The sequence below is a fragment of the Bos taurus genome, chromosome 18, assembly GCF_002263795.3.
Source record: "Bos taurus isolate L1 Dominette 01449 registration number 42190680 breed Hereford chromosome 18, ARS-UCD2.0, whole genome shotgun sequence".
NCBI classification, from domain to species: Eukaryota; Metazoa; Chordata; class Mammalia; order Artiodactyla; family Bovidae; genus Bos; species Bos taurus.
In genome coordinates this window covers 10,650,097-10,666,625 of record NC_037345.1, presented here as the reverse complement: position 1 = coordinate 10,666,625, position 16,529 = coordinate 10,650,097, and the positions used below count along the sequence as shown (strand labels likewise).

Here is a 16,529-nt window from a genome sequence, read left to right as displayed (position 1 = left end):
GGGGACACAGCCTTCTAATCAGGGTGACGAAGGGTCTTGGGATCAGACTGTGGTGACCACCTCGCGAACACACTGTGACCCACTGAGCTGTACTCTCTGCAGTGGTGAATTCTGTGGCAGGTGATCTATTGCTCAATTTAAAATAATAACTGAAAAAGTAGAAACAGCTAAGAAAGGAACACGGGTGAATGCAGGGGTGTGCGGGGAGGGAGCAAGCAGCGGGAGCAGGGGCTCCCAGTCCTTCCCTGACCTCCCACCTCTCCATCTCTATCTGGGCCGTTTCCATAACCTGACCCCTGGGGTGTGGCCCGGTTGTCACCAAGAACCAGTCGGTCCAACTGCCGTCTCTATCTGCAGACAGAACCCATCAGCTCTGTTCAAGGCGCGTGTTTATCTCCACGGCGGCACTCTTGATGCTTACCTCCACTAACTTCCCCACCGAGACGTTGGAAAACTGCTTAATGACTTCCTTGGAGGGTAAAAGGCAGACAGTCCCATTGCCGTTGTAGCCAACTCCGCTGACCTGCAGGGCAAAGCCGCAGATAGGGGTGTCCCTGGGAGGCAGAGTCGCTTCCCTGGCTGGCACTATCTTTTTTCTGGGGGGAGGGTCTACCCTTGAGGACAGGGTCCCACCACGAGCAAGGCTTCAAGCATGACCGTGTCCCCTGCAGAACTAAGTATTCATCAGACACCCAGTGCACTTCAGTATTGCAACAGGGCGTCTTGCAGTCAGTAAAAACTATGGCTGTGAAGACCAAATAGTAGCATATAAGACTGCTTATGTTCTAGAATGGGGGTGGACAAGCTTGTTATAGAGCCAGACAGCAAATGTTTTAGCCTTTGAAGCCCATACAATCTGAGTCGCAGTCACTCAGTGGTTGGCGTGTGAAAGGAACCGCGGACAGTGTGCAAACCACCAGGTGTAGCGTCATGCCAGCCAGGGGGTGGCTGCCTTCCATCAGTCATGCTCTTGCTATTTGTATTAATGGCAAGGAAACTGTCCAATAACCCACATTTATGTCTTCCTTATTGTTTTCTGGAAGACTTTGTGTGCTTTCTCTGAGAAGATAAAGGTCTGGCAGGGCACTCCTTGGTCTCAAACCTTATGAATTCACATGGACTCACCTCGGCATGGAGCCCATCAGATGTTACGAGTTGGGTGACAGTCATTTCGTTGGCAGTCAGAGTCCCCGTCTTATCGGAACAGATGACGTTGCAGCAACCTGGACAGGAAGACGTCAGAGTTGATGGGAGACAGAAGTCGTCACCATCAACTCTCAGCCTTACGAAACACCCAGGTTGAATTATCATGGCACCAAGAAGCCCGTTCAGTCCAATTTGTAAGAACTCAACCAGCGGGAGCTCCTTACCTAAGGTCTCCACGATCGGCAGCTTCTTCACAATAACTCGCTTCCGGGCCATGCGCAGCACTCCCAGGACCAGCGTAACTGTGACGACGATGGGCAGGCCCTCGGGGATGGCGGCCACAGCCAGGCTGGATGGAAAAGGCCAGACAGGTCACCTTTAACACACACTTAATGTGATGTGAAGTCCAGCTGATGTTGATCACGTGTTTGCCCGGTGACGCTCACCTGTGGGTTCTCCACCTCTCTGTTCTATTCTCTGCTCCCAATCCCATGATCCACCTGCCTCCTTCTTCAGTGTCCACTGCTCTGAGCTTTTCCCCTGCAAAACCCTGTTCTCCTATCAGACATCCACACTTTAGTGTGAATTAGTCTGTCCAACATTTTGCCTGTTTAAGTACTTTTGCATTTAAATTGTTGCTCTTATGAAAGTTTTGGACCCTTGAAAGACATTTCCAGGATCACACAATAAGTGGACTTTTTGGGTTCAGAAAGTCCCTGGGTTATCTAATGGTTTAGACAGTTTCTGTGAGAAACCAGACAAGGACATGAAAACTGGGGGAGATGACGTAACACAGCGATGCCTTTGCCTAGCTTAGCAGGTTGTTTTGGTGTCTGTTCACTTCCCCCTCCCCACTCTTTCTGTACCACGTGACCCCACCCTCCACAGTTGATTGGATTAGAGGAGAACATGTGACTCAAGCTGAACCAATGAGCTCCTCCCTTGGGAATCTGCATTGGAAGCACAGAATCCCCTTCCTGTAGCAAGTGTTGTGTCTTGCCAGTGACCGCAGACCGATGGGGGAGGCTCTGGAGGGGGGGCAGACTGCAGAGCTGTGCAGTGAGCGTCACCACACCACACCCAAAGGGCTCACCCTTTGCACAGCAGAGGCCTGCAGGTAGTCAGTAAATATTTGCTGAACACACAGGAATGAGTGAATTCATGGCAAGTGCAAGAGCCCAGACACACCCTGGCCTCACACATACTGAGCGCTCTACACAGGTGGTCCATAACCAGAAAGCCCGGCTGCCGATGTCCATCCAGCCAAGCCACGCACGGCTGCAGTATTTCATCAAACCTGAGGTGCTGTTGATTAGAGAGGGCACCATTATCTTGTGCGTCACTAAAGAAAGGAAAAATACTGCCCATTAACCGACACAGTGCTTTCTTATCACCTCACTTGTGAGAAGCAGTCTGACTGCAGAGAAGGTAAAAAGTGAAAAAGAGTGTACATCTTAGAAGTGAGGAAATACGGTATGAACGGCGATCTTTTACCCGGAGACAAAGACGCATTCAGGGGAAAGTTACATAAACCAAGGTGGCAGAGTTTGGTCAAGAGACTGTTCTGGTTTCTATGGTGACAGCAAGAAGGTTCCTTGGTTTTATGGCATGGGCTGACAAGACCAGCTAAGCAAACATTTGCAAAGGGTTATTGCCAGCCCTTCCCTCCTACATGGCATGGGAAGGACATTGTGTGTGTCTGGGTGCTTTTGTCATAATAAAAAAATTAACTGGCAAACTAATAAAGATTAGGCTAGACCAGGAAAAGCAAGTGGACCTTGGCTCATCCTGAAGGTCCCCTGCAGCAGAGGGAAGCAGGAAAAAGTTTTTAAAAGGATGATTCTTGGGTTATTTGTTTTGGAGAATCTCTTGCACGCTGGCTATCTTGCCATTTCTAACTTATGATTGAGAGGTTCTGAGTGATTTCACTTCTGCTAAAAACTGAAGAGTCTTGGGACTTCCCTTGCTCCCTCCTCCATACCTCTGCCCAGCCAGTCCCCTCCCCATGTGGTCCTGTGGCTGAGACTCCGGGCTCCCAGTGCAGGGGCCCCGGGTTTGATCCCTGATGGGAGAACCGAATCCCACAAGCTGCAACTAAGAGTCCACAAGCTGCGGCTAGGAGACCCGGCACAGCCTACGAAAGAAAGGAGTGCGGAAAACAAAGCAAAGCTGAAGAGCCTCGTTGTTCCCAAGCCACAAGTGAAACAAAAAGACTTGGTTTTCTTTCGAGTTTACTGGAGATAGAGTGCGATGAGTGGGGTGAAAGGAGCTGTTAAGACCAGAAATCAGAAATAACCTTGGGGAGGGACTTCCCTAGTGGTCCAGTGGCTAAGATGCCACACTCCCAATGCTGGAGTCCTGGGTTCGATCCCTGGTCAGAGAATTAAGACCTGGTACAGCTAAATAAATAAATAAATATTAAAAAAAAATCACCCTGGGGAGGTGGGGTTGGGGTGGACGTAGGAGCCTATTCTCTTACAGACCTGGAACTATTTAACAGTCTTTTTGGCTCTTGGAACTCTCCATGGTTGATGACATGGGTCGGGATGCATCCTCACGTGGAGGAGGTTCTCATTCATCATGGTCTGAAGGCTCTGCTTATTCTGGGAGCCCCTCACAGCTGAGGCTCGCCCTCTGCCCCTAACCCAGCCTTTGAAAGACCTAGTCATCTAAGCCCCCTTTCCAGCACCCAGCCTTCCTCCCTGGCCCCACCTCTTGCTGGAGTCCCAGCTGGGGTGGCTGGAGCCACAGCCTCACTTCTCTGATGCTTCTCTGAAGACTGATGCTTCCTGAACCGACAGCATCCGTATCCCCAGGGAGCCTGTTAGGAATTCAGGGTCTCCCATCCCCGCCACCCTCTAGCCTGAGTCACAGTCCCTGCAATCTGTCTGGGACAAGCTCTCCCAGGGACCCTCATGTGGTGAGGTTAGTTACGCTCAAGTCCAAGGCCCCCAGCTCTACAGCGTCCTCCTCTTCGGGAAGCCCTGCCCTCGCCTCCAACTCCACTGTCCACGGCCACGCCCCTGCTCCTTCCTCCCATGCCTCGGAACACGCTGCAGTTCACGCCTCCCACCGCCTCTCTGCTCCAAAGGAGAGCAGAGATGGCCACACAGTTCGTGGAGAAGGGTTCTGAGGATGTGATTGGGCTCTGGAGGAAACGGGGCCCGTGAGGTTCCATGTGATCAGCCCCTAAGGGACCCCCCGCCCCCGACCCCGTCCGGTCTTATCCCCCAGCCAGCTGCACCTCCTTCTGGGTTCCTCGGATGAGCCAGGCTTGCTGCCTCCTCCACGCCTCTGCCCTGCCAGTCCCCTGCGGCCAGTCCCCTGTCTGAACGCCCGCCCTTCCCACCCCTAGCAGGTCCGCATCTCTCCAGCTTCAACTCCTCAGAGAAACCTCCAGCTGCCTTTTCTGGGGACACCCCTTCCAATCTCCCCATTTAATCCCTCTCTCAGCTGTCGTCTCCTGTGCAGTACTGATCAGAAGTTGTGACTATTTGCTAACATCCACTTAAATTGTTCACGTTTACTTTCCCCTCCAGCCTGCAGACTCCAAGGTCCAGCTCCAACAGCAGTGGACGAGGCAAGTACACAGTAAGCAGCTGCTCAGCAAACACGTACGGGGCAAGTAAACAAGCCAACTGCCAGGACCACAGGCAGCAGGGGGAGAGTCCCTGTCCTGCCCGGGTGGTGGCCGGAGCACTGACCGGGACCCTGGCTTTGGAGCAGAATGCACGGCGTTGGCAGTCTGTCTCCTCCGCTCCCGGAATCCTGTAACTGTGGCAAGTGTGCTGGCCTAAGCTCCAGCTTCCCCATCAGGAGACCAGCCTGCCCGGCAGAGTGGTCCATGATGCACAGGGCCACGTGTCCCTCCAGAGCCCCACCCCTCCTCGACCCTGGCTGCGCCACCTTCACTTTCCTGAAGATTCTAGAACCGACTCACCTAGTGTACCAACATTCAGATACCGACCCAAGGAAAAACGGCCATCGAAAGCTCTGGGTTCTGTTTTCCTTTATTCCATTCAGGGCACACATAGCTCAGGAGACAAAGTCAGGCCACTCTATTCAACTTGAGATCATGACTTTGTCTATTCAAAAGAACACCTTGGGGGATTCCCTGGTGGTCCAGAGCAAGACTCCATGCTCCCAGTGCAAGGGAACAGGGTTCTATCCCCGGTCAGGGACCTAGATCCCACATGCTGCAACCCAGCCCCAGCGCAGCCAAATAAATAAGTACTTTAAAAAAAAAAAACCTTAAGAAAAAAACCCTCAAAAAATAGTCATTGAATACTTCTGTAATAGGACACATACCTGCCCACAGGTGGACTTTGCCCGCCTGCCTCTCAATGCACACAGTGCCCCATGATTTAAAAAGAGGCATTTGGAATGTTAAAAGACCCATACCTGAATCTCGTCCTACTGCTAACTGCCAGGTAATGCCATCCATTCATTTATACACGGATGGACTTGACTAAGTACCAGAGATGTGTGCATTCCACCCCCAGTGCAAGGCTCTCTTGCCTACACTGGCCGGCCCCCCACGGCCTCCACACTTCACACGGGATGCCCCATCCCCTGGGAGTGCCTCACTGTCATTTACTATAATGGCAGTTCCAACTCAGCTGTTTGCAAACAGTTTCCTTTTTTGTATACATTAGACAGGCTCCAAGGATCCTTGTAATAACAGCTTTCTTAATTACCTGCTTTCTGTTTTCTTTGTTAAGATGTAATTCACATATCATAAAACTCGCCCTTCTAAAGTATACAATCCAATGGTTTTTAGTATATTCAGAGTTGTATAACCATCATCATAATCACTTTTAGAACCTCTTGCTGCTGCTGCTGCTGCTAAGTCGCTTCAGTTGTGTCCGACTCTGTGCGACCCCAGAGACAGCAGCCCACCAGGCTCCCCCGTCCCTGGGATTCTCCAGGCAAGAACACTGGAGTGGGTTGCCATTGCCTTCTCCAATGCATGAAAGTGAAAAGTGAAAGTGAAGTCACTCAGTCATATCGAACCTCTTAATCACCCTCTAAAGAATCCCCATAACTGCTGTGGTCCCTCCTTATTTCCTGAGCTCATCTCCTGGCAGGCACTTTTTCTGTCTGTATGAATTTGCCTCTTTGGGGCATTTCATAAAAACAAATGGCTTCCCTGATAGTTCAGTTGGTAAAGAATCCATTTGCAATGCAGGAGACCCCGGTTCAATTCTTGGGTCGGGAAGATCTGCTGGAGAAGGGATAGACTATTCACTCTATTATTCTTGGGCTTCCCTGGTAGCTCAGTTGGTAAAGAATCTGCCTGCAATGCAGGAGACCCCAGTTCGATTCCTGGGTCAGGAAGATCCCCTGGAGAAGGGAAAGTCTACCCACTCCAGTATTCGATTTTCACTTCACTTCATAAAAACAAAGTCATAGTATGCGGCCATTTGAGTCTGGCTTCCTCCTCTTCGGGCTTCCCAGGTGGATCAGTACTAACGTATCTGCCTGCCAGTGAGGAGACGGGTGTTCCATCCCTCGGTTGGGAAGATCCCCTGGAAGAGGAAATGGTAACCCACTCCAGTATTCTAGCATGAGAAATCCCAAGGACAGAAGAGCCTGGCAGGCTACAGTCCATGGGGGTCACAAAGAGTCAGACACGACAGCACACACCATACATTCGCCCTCCTCTTAGCCGCATGTTTCTATGGCAACCACCCTGTATCAAATGCAGTGCTTCACTCTTTTTTGTGGCTGAATAATAATACACTGCATGTTGCTTATCTGTCCATTAATTGATGGGCATCTAAGTTTGTTTACATCATGGGTTTGATGTACTAAGTATAAATTTTTTCTCACCAACATTAAATATTTAATAAATATTAAAATAATTTCCCACATATCACCTTTGGAAGTGGTCAAACAAGAGATGGCAAGAGTGAACATCAACATTTTAAGAATCAGTGACCGAATGGACAAGAATGGGCAAATTAATTCAGATGACCATTACATCTACTACTGTGGGCAAGAATCCCTTAGTAGACATGGAGTAGCCCTCATAGTCAACGAAAGAGTCCAAAATGCAGTACACGAGTGGCAATCTCAAAAATGACAGAAAGACTTTGGTTCATTTCCAAAGCAAACCATTCAACATCACAGTAATGCAAGTCTATGCCCCAAAAACTAGTGCTAAAGAATTGGAATTGCATGGTTATACGAAGACCTACAGGACCTTCTAGAACTAACACCAAAAAAAAAAAAAAAAAATGTCCTTTTCATCATAGGGGATTGGAATGCACAAGCAGAAAGTCAAGAGATACCTGGAATAACAAGCAAGTTTGGCCTTGGAGTACAAAATGAAGCAGAGCAAAGGCTAACAGAGTTTTGCCAAGAAAATGCACTGATCATAGCAAACACCCTCTTCCAACAACACAAAAGATGACTCTACACAGGGACATGACCAGATGGTCAGTACTGAAATCAGATTGATTATATTCTTTGCTGAAGATGGAGAAGCTCTATGCAATCAGCAAAAACAAGACCAGGAGCTGACTGTGGCTCAGATCATGAACGTCTCATTGCTAAATTCACCTAATTTGAAGAAAGCAGGGAAAACCACTAGGCCATTCATGTATGACCTAAATCAGAACCCTTATGATTATACAGTGGAAGAGAACCCCATAAGTGTTGGGGTCAAAGAGATTCAAGGGATTAGATCTGGTAGACGTAATACCTGAAGAACTATGGATGGAGGTTGGTAACATTATATGGGAGGTGGATCAAAACCATCCCCAAGAAAAAGAAATGCAAGAAGGCAAAATGGTTGTCTGATAAGGCCCTACAAATAGTTGAGAAAAGAAGAGAAGTGAAAGGCAAAGGAGAAAAGGAAAGATATATCCATCTGAATGCAGAGTTCCAAAGAATAGCAAGGAGAGATAAGAAAGCCTTCCTTAGCGAGCAATGCAAAGAAATAGAGGAAAACAACAGAATGGGAAAGACTAGAGATCTCTTCAAGGAAATTAGAGATACCAAGGGAACATTTCATGCAAAGATGGGCTCGATAAAGGACAGAAATGGTATGGACCTAACAGAAGCAGAAGATATTAAGAAGAGGTGGCAAGAATACACAAAAGAGCTGTACAAAAAAGGTCTTAATGACTCAGATAACCACGATGGTGTGGTCACTCACCTAGAGCCAGACATCCTGGAGTGGGAAGTCAAGTGGGCCTTAGGAAGCATCACTCTGAACAAAGTTAGTGGAGGTGATGGAATTTCAGCTGAATTATTTCAAACTCTAAAAGATAATGCTGTTAAATTGATGCACTCAATATGCCAGCAAATTTGGAAAGCTCAGCAGTGGCCACAGGATTGGAAAAGGTATATGTATTGGATTTCATTCCAATCCCAAAGGGCAATGCCAAAGAATGTTCAAACTTCTGCACAACTGCACTCATTTCACATGCTAGCAAGGTAATTCTCAAAATCCTTCAAGCTAGGCTTCAGCAGTACATGAACCAAGAACTTCCAGATGTATAAGCTGGATTTAGAAAAGGCAGAGGAACCAGAGATCAAATTGCCAATATCCTCTGGATCACAGAGAAAGCAAAGGAATTCTAGGAAAACGTCTACTTCTGCTTCATTGACTATGCTAAAGTCTTTGACTGTGTGGATCACAACAGTGGAAAATTCTTAAGGAGATGGGAATACCAGACCCACCTTACCTGCCTCCTGAGAAACGTGTATGCAGGTCAAGAATCAACAGATACAATCAGATATGGAACAAGTTGGTTCAAAATTGGAAAAGGAGTACGTCAAGGCCGTATATTGTCACTCTGCTTATTTAACCTACGTGCAGAGTATATCATGCGAAATGCCAGGCTGGATGAAACACAAGCTGGAATCAAGACCGCCAGGAGAAATACCAATAACCTCAGATATGCAAATGACACCACCCTAATGGCAGAAAGCCAAGAGGAACTAAAGAGCCTCTTGATGAAGGTGAAAGAGGAGAGTGAAAAAGTTGGCTTAAAATTCAACATTCAAAAAATGAAGATCAGGGCATCCAGTCCCATTACTTCATGGCAAATAGATGAGGGAAAAAATGGAAACAGTGACAAATTTTACTTTCTTGGGCTCCAAAATCACTGCAGACAGTGACTGCAGCCATGAAATTAAAAGATGCTTGCTCCTTGGAAGAAAAGCTATGACAAGCCTGGATAGCATATTAAAAAGTAGAGACATCACTTTGCCGACAAAGGTCTGTATAATCAAAGCTATGTTTTTTTCCAGTAGCCATGTACTGATGTGACAGGTGGACCATAAAGAAGCTTGCGTGCTGAAGACTTGATACTTTTGAACTGTGATGTTGGAGAAGACTCTTGAGAGTACTTTGGAGATCAAACCAGTCAATCCTAAAGGAAATCAACCCTGAATATTCATTGGAAGGACTGATGCGGAAGCTCTAATACTTAGGCTACCTGATGTGACGAGCTGACTCACTGGAAAAGACCCCGATGCTGGGAGAGACTGAGGGCAGGAGGAGAAGGGGAGACAGAGGATGAGATGGTTGGATGGTATCACCGACTCAGTGGACATGAGTTTGAGCAAACTCCAGGATAGTGAAGGACAGGGAAGCCTGGTGTGCTACCGCCCATGGGGTTGCAAAGAGTTAGACACAACGGAGCGACTGAACAACAACGTGTCACCTGAACCATCTTATAGACAACACAAGGTGGGGGTCCCACCCCGGGGAAACCAACACGGGCCTGAAGTGGCTCCTTCACATCCCAGATCACCAGTTGCCCCTCTGCTGGGACAAGCCCGTGTCCCCAAGCAGCCATGGAAAAGCTGTGGCAACTCCCCCTGCCTGCCTCTGCTCCTCCAGCAGGACCTGGGCTGGGATAGTTGTTTATGAGCATCGCCAGGCCAGGGAAGGCAGGTTCCCCGGGCTTAAAGCCCAGACCCTGGTTCTGCTCCCTGCTGTCAGCCCTGTGTCTTCTGTCCTCTCCTGCAGCCGTCTCCATAAACCAAGGGCCGAGTTCCAGATGCTAATTAGAACACGCACCCACCTTGTGCTCAGTTTGGCGGCAGGCACCTGCAAGGGGCACCAGGGCATCCTCACGCACCCTTAGGAGGGTTGACGTCACCCTCATTTACAGAGGAGGACACAGAGAACCAGAAAGTGAAGATGCTTGCCTGGGGTGGCCCCGCTGGCAAGCGGCAAAGTGTTGGTCGCTCAGTCATGTCTGACTCATTGTGACCCCATGGACTGTAGCCCACCAGGCTCCTCTGTCCGTGGGATTTCCCAGGCAAGAATACTGGAGTGGGTAGCCATTCCCTTCTTCGGGGGATCTCCCCAGCTAGGGATCAAACCTAGGTCTACTGCTTTGTAGGCAGATTCTTTACTGTCTGAGCCTCCAAGGAAGCGCAAATGGCAAAGGCAAAAACTAAACTGGGCAGACTGCTTCTCAGTTCAGTTCAGTTCAGTCGCTCAGTCGTGTCCGACTCTTTGCAACCCCATGAATCGCAGCACGCCAGGCCTCCCTGTCCATCACCAACTCTCGGAGTTCACTCAGACTCACGTCCATCGAGTCGGTGATGCCATCCAGCCATCTCATCCTCTGTCGTCCCCTCCTCCTCCTGCCTTCAATCCTTCCACAGAACTGACTCCTTTGAAAAGACCCTGATGCTGGGAAGGATTGAAGGCTGGCTCTGGAGTCCGTATTTAGCCAGTAAGACATAAACCCATGGCTCGGGGGACAAGGACGAGGAGCTGTCATTCCTTTTTCTGACGTTCGTTGGACACCCCCACCACCAGACAATGCGTTGCGGGGGACTGGGGCTTGGAGTGGAGGGGCTGCATCTGCCCCACACCGTTCCTGCCCCCAAACTCCCACCTTCTCTTGCTGCACAAATGAAGGGCAATGGCCCAGCACCCTTACCTGACCCCGATGGTGAACATGCTGAGCAGGTGTTTCCCTTGCAGCCAGCCAGTGAACATGATCAGGCCTGGGAGGAGATGGAAACACACACATAAGTACACACACACACACACACGTATATATACAGGCTCAAGGAGAAGAGGGCGGCAGAGGATGGGATGGTTGGATGGCATCACTGACTCAGTGGACATGAATTTGAGCAAACTCTGGGAGATAGTGGACAGGGAAGCCTGGTGTGCTGTAGCCCAAGGGGTTGCAAAGAGTCATATGTGACTTAGTGACTGAATGTTTATGAACAACACGCAGAATGAACAGCAACAGAATGTTTATGAACACACGCACACACCCATCCACACACACACAAGTATGTTTTTCAACGTCTGAAGGCATTCCAAACTCATTTCCTTAGTGTTTATGGAAATACAGACACAGAGCAATTATGAATAACTTCAAACACTTGTCACCGCTCCCATTTTTAAGGAAGGAACTCTCCTGCTTACAAAAGAGGATGGTTTTCCTTTTTCAGGAAAGGATCAAGTCAGTTCAAGTAAAAGAAAGAAACAGCCACCCGGTTTATCTGGGGCTGTTTGCAACATTTCTGAGCTATTCCAGAAGTTTCCCACAGGCTGTATGTTTATAGGACTTGCCCCAAGGTTTCTGACATGACCAACGACAGCCGCTCCCCTGATGGGTTCACGAGCTGGTCTCTCTTAGCTGATTTTATTCTGCATTTTTGTGATTAAAGACATTCCTTATCCCATTTTTCTCTTTCATCAATTGTTGGCCCAGTATTTAAACACCAGACACTGTGTTACACACGGGGTATGTGGACAGTCAGAGATGGAGCCTTCAGGTAAAGAAGTGCATGACTCATGCTGGGGCCCATGAAAGGCCCGAGATGTTCTGGCAACGGGGCAAAGTTCAGGGTCCACCAGGCACGGCCTCAGTTTGCTCATCTGTAAAGTGGAGGAAATGACTACATCTTCCTCAAGGACTTGTTTTAGGATTTAAGATGTAACAATGCCCTTGGAGATCTCAGCATGGCTCCTGGCCCACAGTAACACCAAGTCATGAACTGCTGTGGCCACAGTTACAAGACAGGCGAGGGGGAAGTAGGAGGTGAGAGGGGTTGCCTGTTGACACATCCTGGGGGACTTGCCGAAGAGCATCAGATGTGTCTTGTAGGGAAAGCAGAGCCAGGGTGAGCTTTCTGCTGGGCAGTAGTGGCGTGTGTGTGTCTGCATGTGTTTGGGTATGTGTGTGTTGGGGGTAGAGAGGTCATAAGATCTGACTTATTGGGGTTTCATTTTTTTTTTTCATACTTTGACTAGCAACAGAACTCAGTAGTCAAAATCTTAGCAGGAACCCAAATGAACCTAGAAAGATTAGGGGGAAGTTTTACTAAAAATAGGGGCAGAGCCAACCCACAGGACCTGCCCCCATCCTGGGTCCTGCCACAGTAGGAGGGTGGGGGCCTCACAAAAGCCAAATGTGCTTATTTCTTCCCAAATTCAGGTTCAGTAATTTTCCATCGGTGTCTAGAAATAGGACACTGTGAGTATTGAGACCACAGAGGTGACAAACACCACTTTTCCCTGAAACCGGCTGTTAAGCCTTTACCAGCACACCACTCTTTCCCAGCATCCCTAGGCCTTTCTAAGGGTTCACAACTCCCACTCTGCCAGAGCAGTTCTTGAAATATTTACTAAAAAGAGAAAACATCTGAGCGGTTATCACGGGCCTGGCCACGGACATGCCAATTTAAGTTCTAAGTTAACGTGAGGAATAATGGCTTATACGAGGCAGTGACCCTGCAGCACCTCTGACCTTTGACAGATTTCATCCTGTGGAAAGGCCTGCTACGAGCATCTATTTGACAATCTGTCTTGAAGCACACCTACTTGGTATTTTCTCTGGGGGCTATTGCTACAGCCCGTTCTCCTTCTGGCAACCCCAGGGTCTAGAGCAGGTGGCAGACAGCTTTTCCTCCAACAGGTTGGGTAGAAAACAGCACTTGCTTTATGAGCCTTATGGTCTGTTGCAGCTCAACTTGGCCATTGCAGTGTGCAAATGGCCATAGATAATATATGAATGGGTTTGGCTGTGTGCCAATAAAAGTTATTTGTGAACACTGAAATTTGATTTTCATATAAGGTTAATGTCAGAAGATAGTCTTCTTCTGATTTTTGTAAAAGTCTTGGCTTGTGAGCCACACAAAACAGGTGGTGAACCCGATTTGGCCTGGGAGTCCGAGTTTCCATCCCCTGCTCTAGAGAGTAAAAGGGCCCTCTGGGCAGCCAGGGGCGTGTGGGCATCCATCCACCCTGTCCCAGATGCCTAATCAGTGTAACCCCAAGGAGGGCAGGTGAATGATGGCATAGAGCCACTCTCCCTCCATGACAGACATCACTAATCTATCACAGTCCTCCTCCACCATGCCTGAGCACGGCCTCCAAATCCTCTCACAAGCACAGAGCCCTCCCTGGCTGTGATAAGACTTGACAGTTAAGATAAAACCCACTTCCCATGAAACTGCTCCAGGGAAAACTAGGGCGGAAAGGAGGGAAGAGGACACAGAGCTATTCGAAAACAGGAAACCTACTGACTGAGCAAACTCTGAGTACAATATCCAAAATTGACATTTGGAAAGGAGCCTAGAAACTAGAGAATGGGGAAGGGGTGGCCAGGGAGGAAAGGGCAGGCAGGTCTATCTCTAGCATGATAGAATTGAGAGATCCAAATTCAGATCATATCCTCTTAACACTTTGCTAATTTTACAACCTCCTAAAGTTGTAAAGGAATGGGAGATACCTTCCATGCCTTTGCATATATGTTTTCCTTGGTCTGAAATTCCCAATCTTCTCTTTTTTTCACTTGGCAAACTCCTACCCATCCTACAAGACCCAACTTAACGTCACCTCCTCTTTGAAGCCTTCTCAACTCTCCCATGCAAAATTAACAGCTACCTTCACATTTCATATTTGTTCAGGTGTCTCTCTCCTACTTCTCTGGAGTCCTCCAAAGGGAAGAAGCTGTGTCTTACTCATCTCAGTGGCCCCAGAACCTATCGCAGGGTCAAGTGTGTCATAAGATACTCGTTAAATGAACCAATGCATCTGGATGACCAGAAGCACGACAAAACTGCTGCTAGGAGGGACAGCCGCCTCTTCTCCCAAGAACTTTCTCCACTCTGCAGTTTTAGCCAGACTCACTAGAGCTCCTCTCATCACTGCTTGTGCTATGGGCAGTGGTTGGCTGCTTTGTTCCTTTATTCACTAAACCAACATTTATTGAGAATCTATAATGGCCCAGGCACTGGTTGACCCTGGAAGCTGAGAACGAAGGACACAGACTCAAAGCCAGAGCTGGAGGCAGCAGGAAGGGGCAGGTGCAGGAACCAGGGTATAATTCAGGAATAAGACCTGAATTTTGGGCTGCAGCACCATGGGGATACTGTTTGGTATGCTGCCAAAGGTCAGGAGGAACAAGCCCAGGCACAGCATAGAAACCTGCCGGTGCACCACCAGACTACATTTCCCAGTCTGCTTTGCAGTTAGGTAGGCCATGTGACTTCATTCTGGCCAATCAAGAATGGGCAAAAGTGATGACTTCACTTCCTGGTCCCTGCCTTTAAAAAATGCTCCCCCTCCCACCCCCACTCCCCACAAGTCTCTATGTTCTTTCTTTCCCCATCTGCTGGTTTAACAGAATTATGGCCCACTCCTCCCAGGAACTGGAGGAAGGCAGAACAACAATACAGCAGGAGCCTGGGACTGCAAGTCAGTGTTCAGAAGTGAGCTACCTGGGAAAGCCATTTCACCAGGAATGTGCCCACGGACTGCAGTGTAAGCAAGAAATAAGTTATGATCATGTTAAGCCATTAAAATGTAGGAGCTACCTGTTACTGCTGCTAGCTTGTCCGATTGATACAGAAACCTCTTGCTGCTGACCAAGAACCTCTGATCCCAAACCCCAGTCCTCACCCAGGTGAGTAGTAAGGTATTTGAGAGACAGCTATGGGTGCACAGGATGGCTCCCTTCCACACCCCCCACCCCCTCTTCCACCCCTGCCAGGACCCCATGCAGAAACTGCTTCACCCACCAATTATGCCGAATGAGAAGAGTGTCAGTTGCTTCCCCAGCTTGTCCATGCTTTTCTGTAGAGGAGTTTTAGGTGTCTAAAAGGATGAGAACAATGAGTTTGTTAGATGAGATCTGGGAGTGTCCCTCCTGCTTCTATTCTCTCTCTCTTTTTTTTTTTTTGGCTGCACTGTGAGCTTGTGGAATCTTAGTTCCCTGACCAGGGATGGAACTCGTGCCCTCTGCAGTAGAAGCACAGAATCCCAACCACTGGACCGCCAGGGAAGACCCTGCTTGGATTTTTTTATATCTTAAGCTGAGTGATGATTATACAGGGACACATATATAGAAATCCACAGACTGCTACATTTCAGATCTGTGCATATCACCGTAAGTCATATCTTGACAAAAATCCTAATGAGCATTTCAAAGTAAAAAGTTTTTAAAAGTGTACTCACATTAACCATATCATCCTTGTTCCTAAGGAGTAGGTGGGGCAGGTGTCACCAGCTGAGAATCATCTCAAACCCCACCTTACAAGAAACCCAGGGCTTCCCTGCTGGTCCAATGGTTGAGAGTCCGCCTGCCAATATGGGGGACACGGGTTCGATCCCTGATCCAGGAGGATCCCACATGCAGCGAGGCAACGGGGGCCCTAGAGCCCGTGCTCCACAACACCAACCGCAATGAGAAGCCTGAGCACCACAACGAGTAGCTGCTGCTCGCCGCAACTAGAGAAAGCCTACACACAGCAATGAACACCCAGTGCAGCCATGAATAAACAAATAATCTAAAAAAGAAAGAAACCCAAAGCCCCCAGTCCCTTACCTCTTCAGCCTGCATCATCTTGAACACCTCTCCAAACTGGGACTTTTCTCCTGTTCCGATCACGACGCCCTGCGTCCAGGAGAGAGGGGTGTGAGGTCTGAGGCTGAAGGCCCACAGGTGAGGGACGCCAAGGCCCCGGGGCTCACCTGGCCCTTCCCGCACTGCACCAGGGTCCCCATGAAGACGATGTTGCTCAGGGTCGTGAGGTCACCCTCGCCTGTCAGTGGGGTATCTGTCTTACTGCTTGGCTCGGCTTCTCCCGTGAAACTGGACTCGTCCACCAGGAGGTCTGTGACCTGGGGGGGAGCAAAGAGAGAAGGTGTAGCACCAGCCCCCCAACCTGTGAGCTGGTTCAAAGCCCAGGATAGTGTCTGACACCTTAACGTCACTGGTCAACAGACAGCAAACAAGAGCGCGCTGAAATCAGGAAACAAGTATCACAACACGGCCTCTGGTGACTCCAGGAATCAGAAAAGCTTTGCATATGGGACCCCTTTCAGAAAACATAGCAATCTCAAATCCTGTTTTAACACCCTTTTCAATTTTAATAAAACTTTTTAA

At 48.8% G+C, this 16,529-nt stretch overlaps 1 protein-coding gene across 2 annotated transcripts in view; it reads right to left on the bottom strand.

Moving 5' to 3' along the window:
- The window catches only part of ATP2C2 (ATPase secretory pathway Ca2+ transporting 2), a 77,057-nt gene that overhangs the window by 17,312 nt on the left and 43,216 nt on the right, over positions 1 to 16,529 (bottom strand). For both annotated transcript variants that reach the window (XM_002694745.4, XM_010814393.3), the window contains exons 8-14: positions 16,115 to 16,264; positions 15,969 to 16,037; positions 15,163 to 15,238; positions 11,061 to 11,127; positions 1,371 to 1,495; positions 1,126 to 1,223; positions 422 to 523 (exon numbers count right to left, since the gene is read on the bottom strand). In XM_002694745.4, the coding sequence (XP_002694791.2) occupies positions 422 to 523; positions 1,126 to 1,223; positions 1,371 to 1,495; positions 11,061 to 11,127; positions 15,163 to 15,238; positions 15,969 to 16,037; positions 16,115 to 16,264 (687 nt within the window). The remainder of the gene's footprint in view (positions 1 to 421; positions 524 to 1,125; positions 1,224 to 1,370; positions 1,496 to 11,060; positions 11,128 to 15,162; positions 15,239 to 15,968; positions 16,038 to 16,114; positions 16,265 to 16,529) is intronic.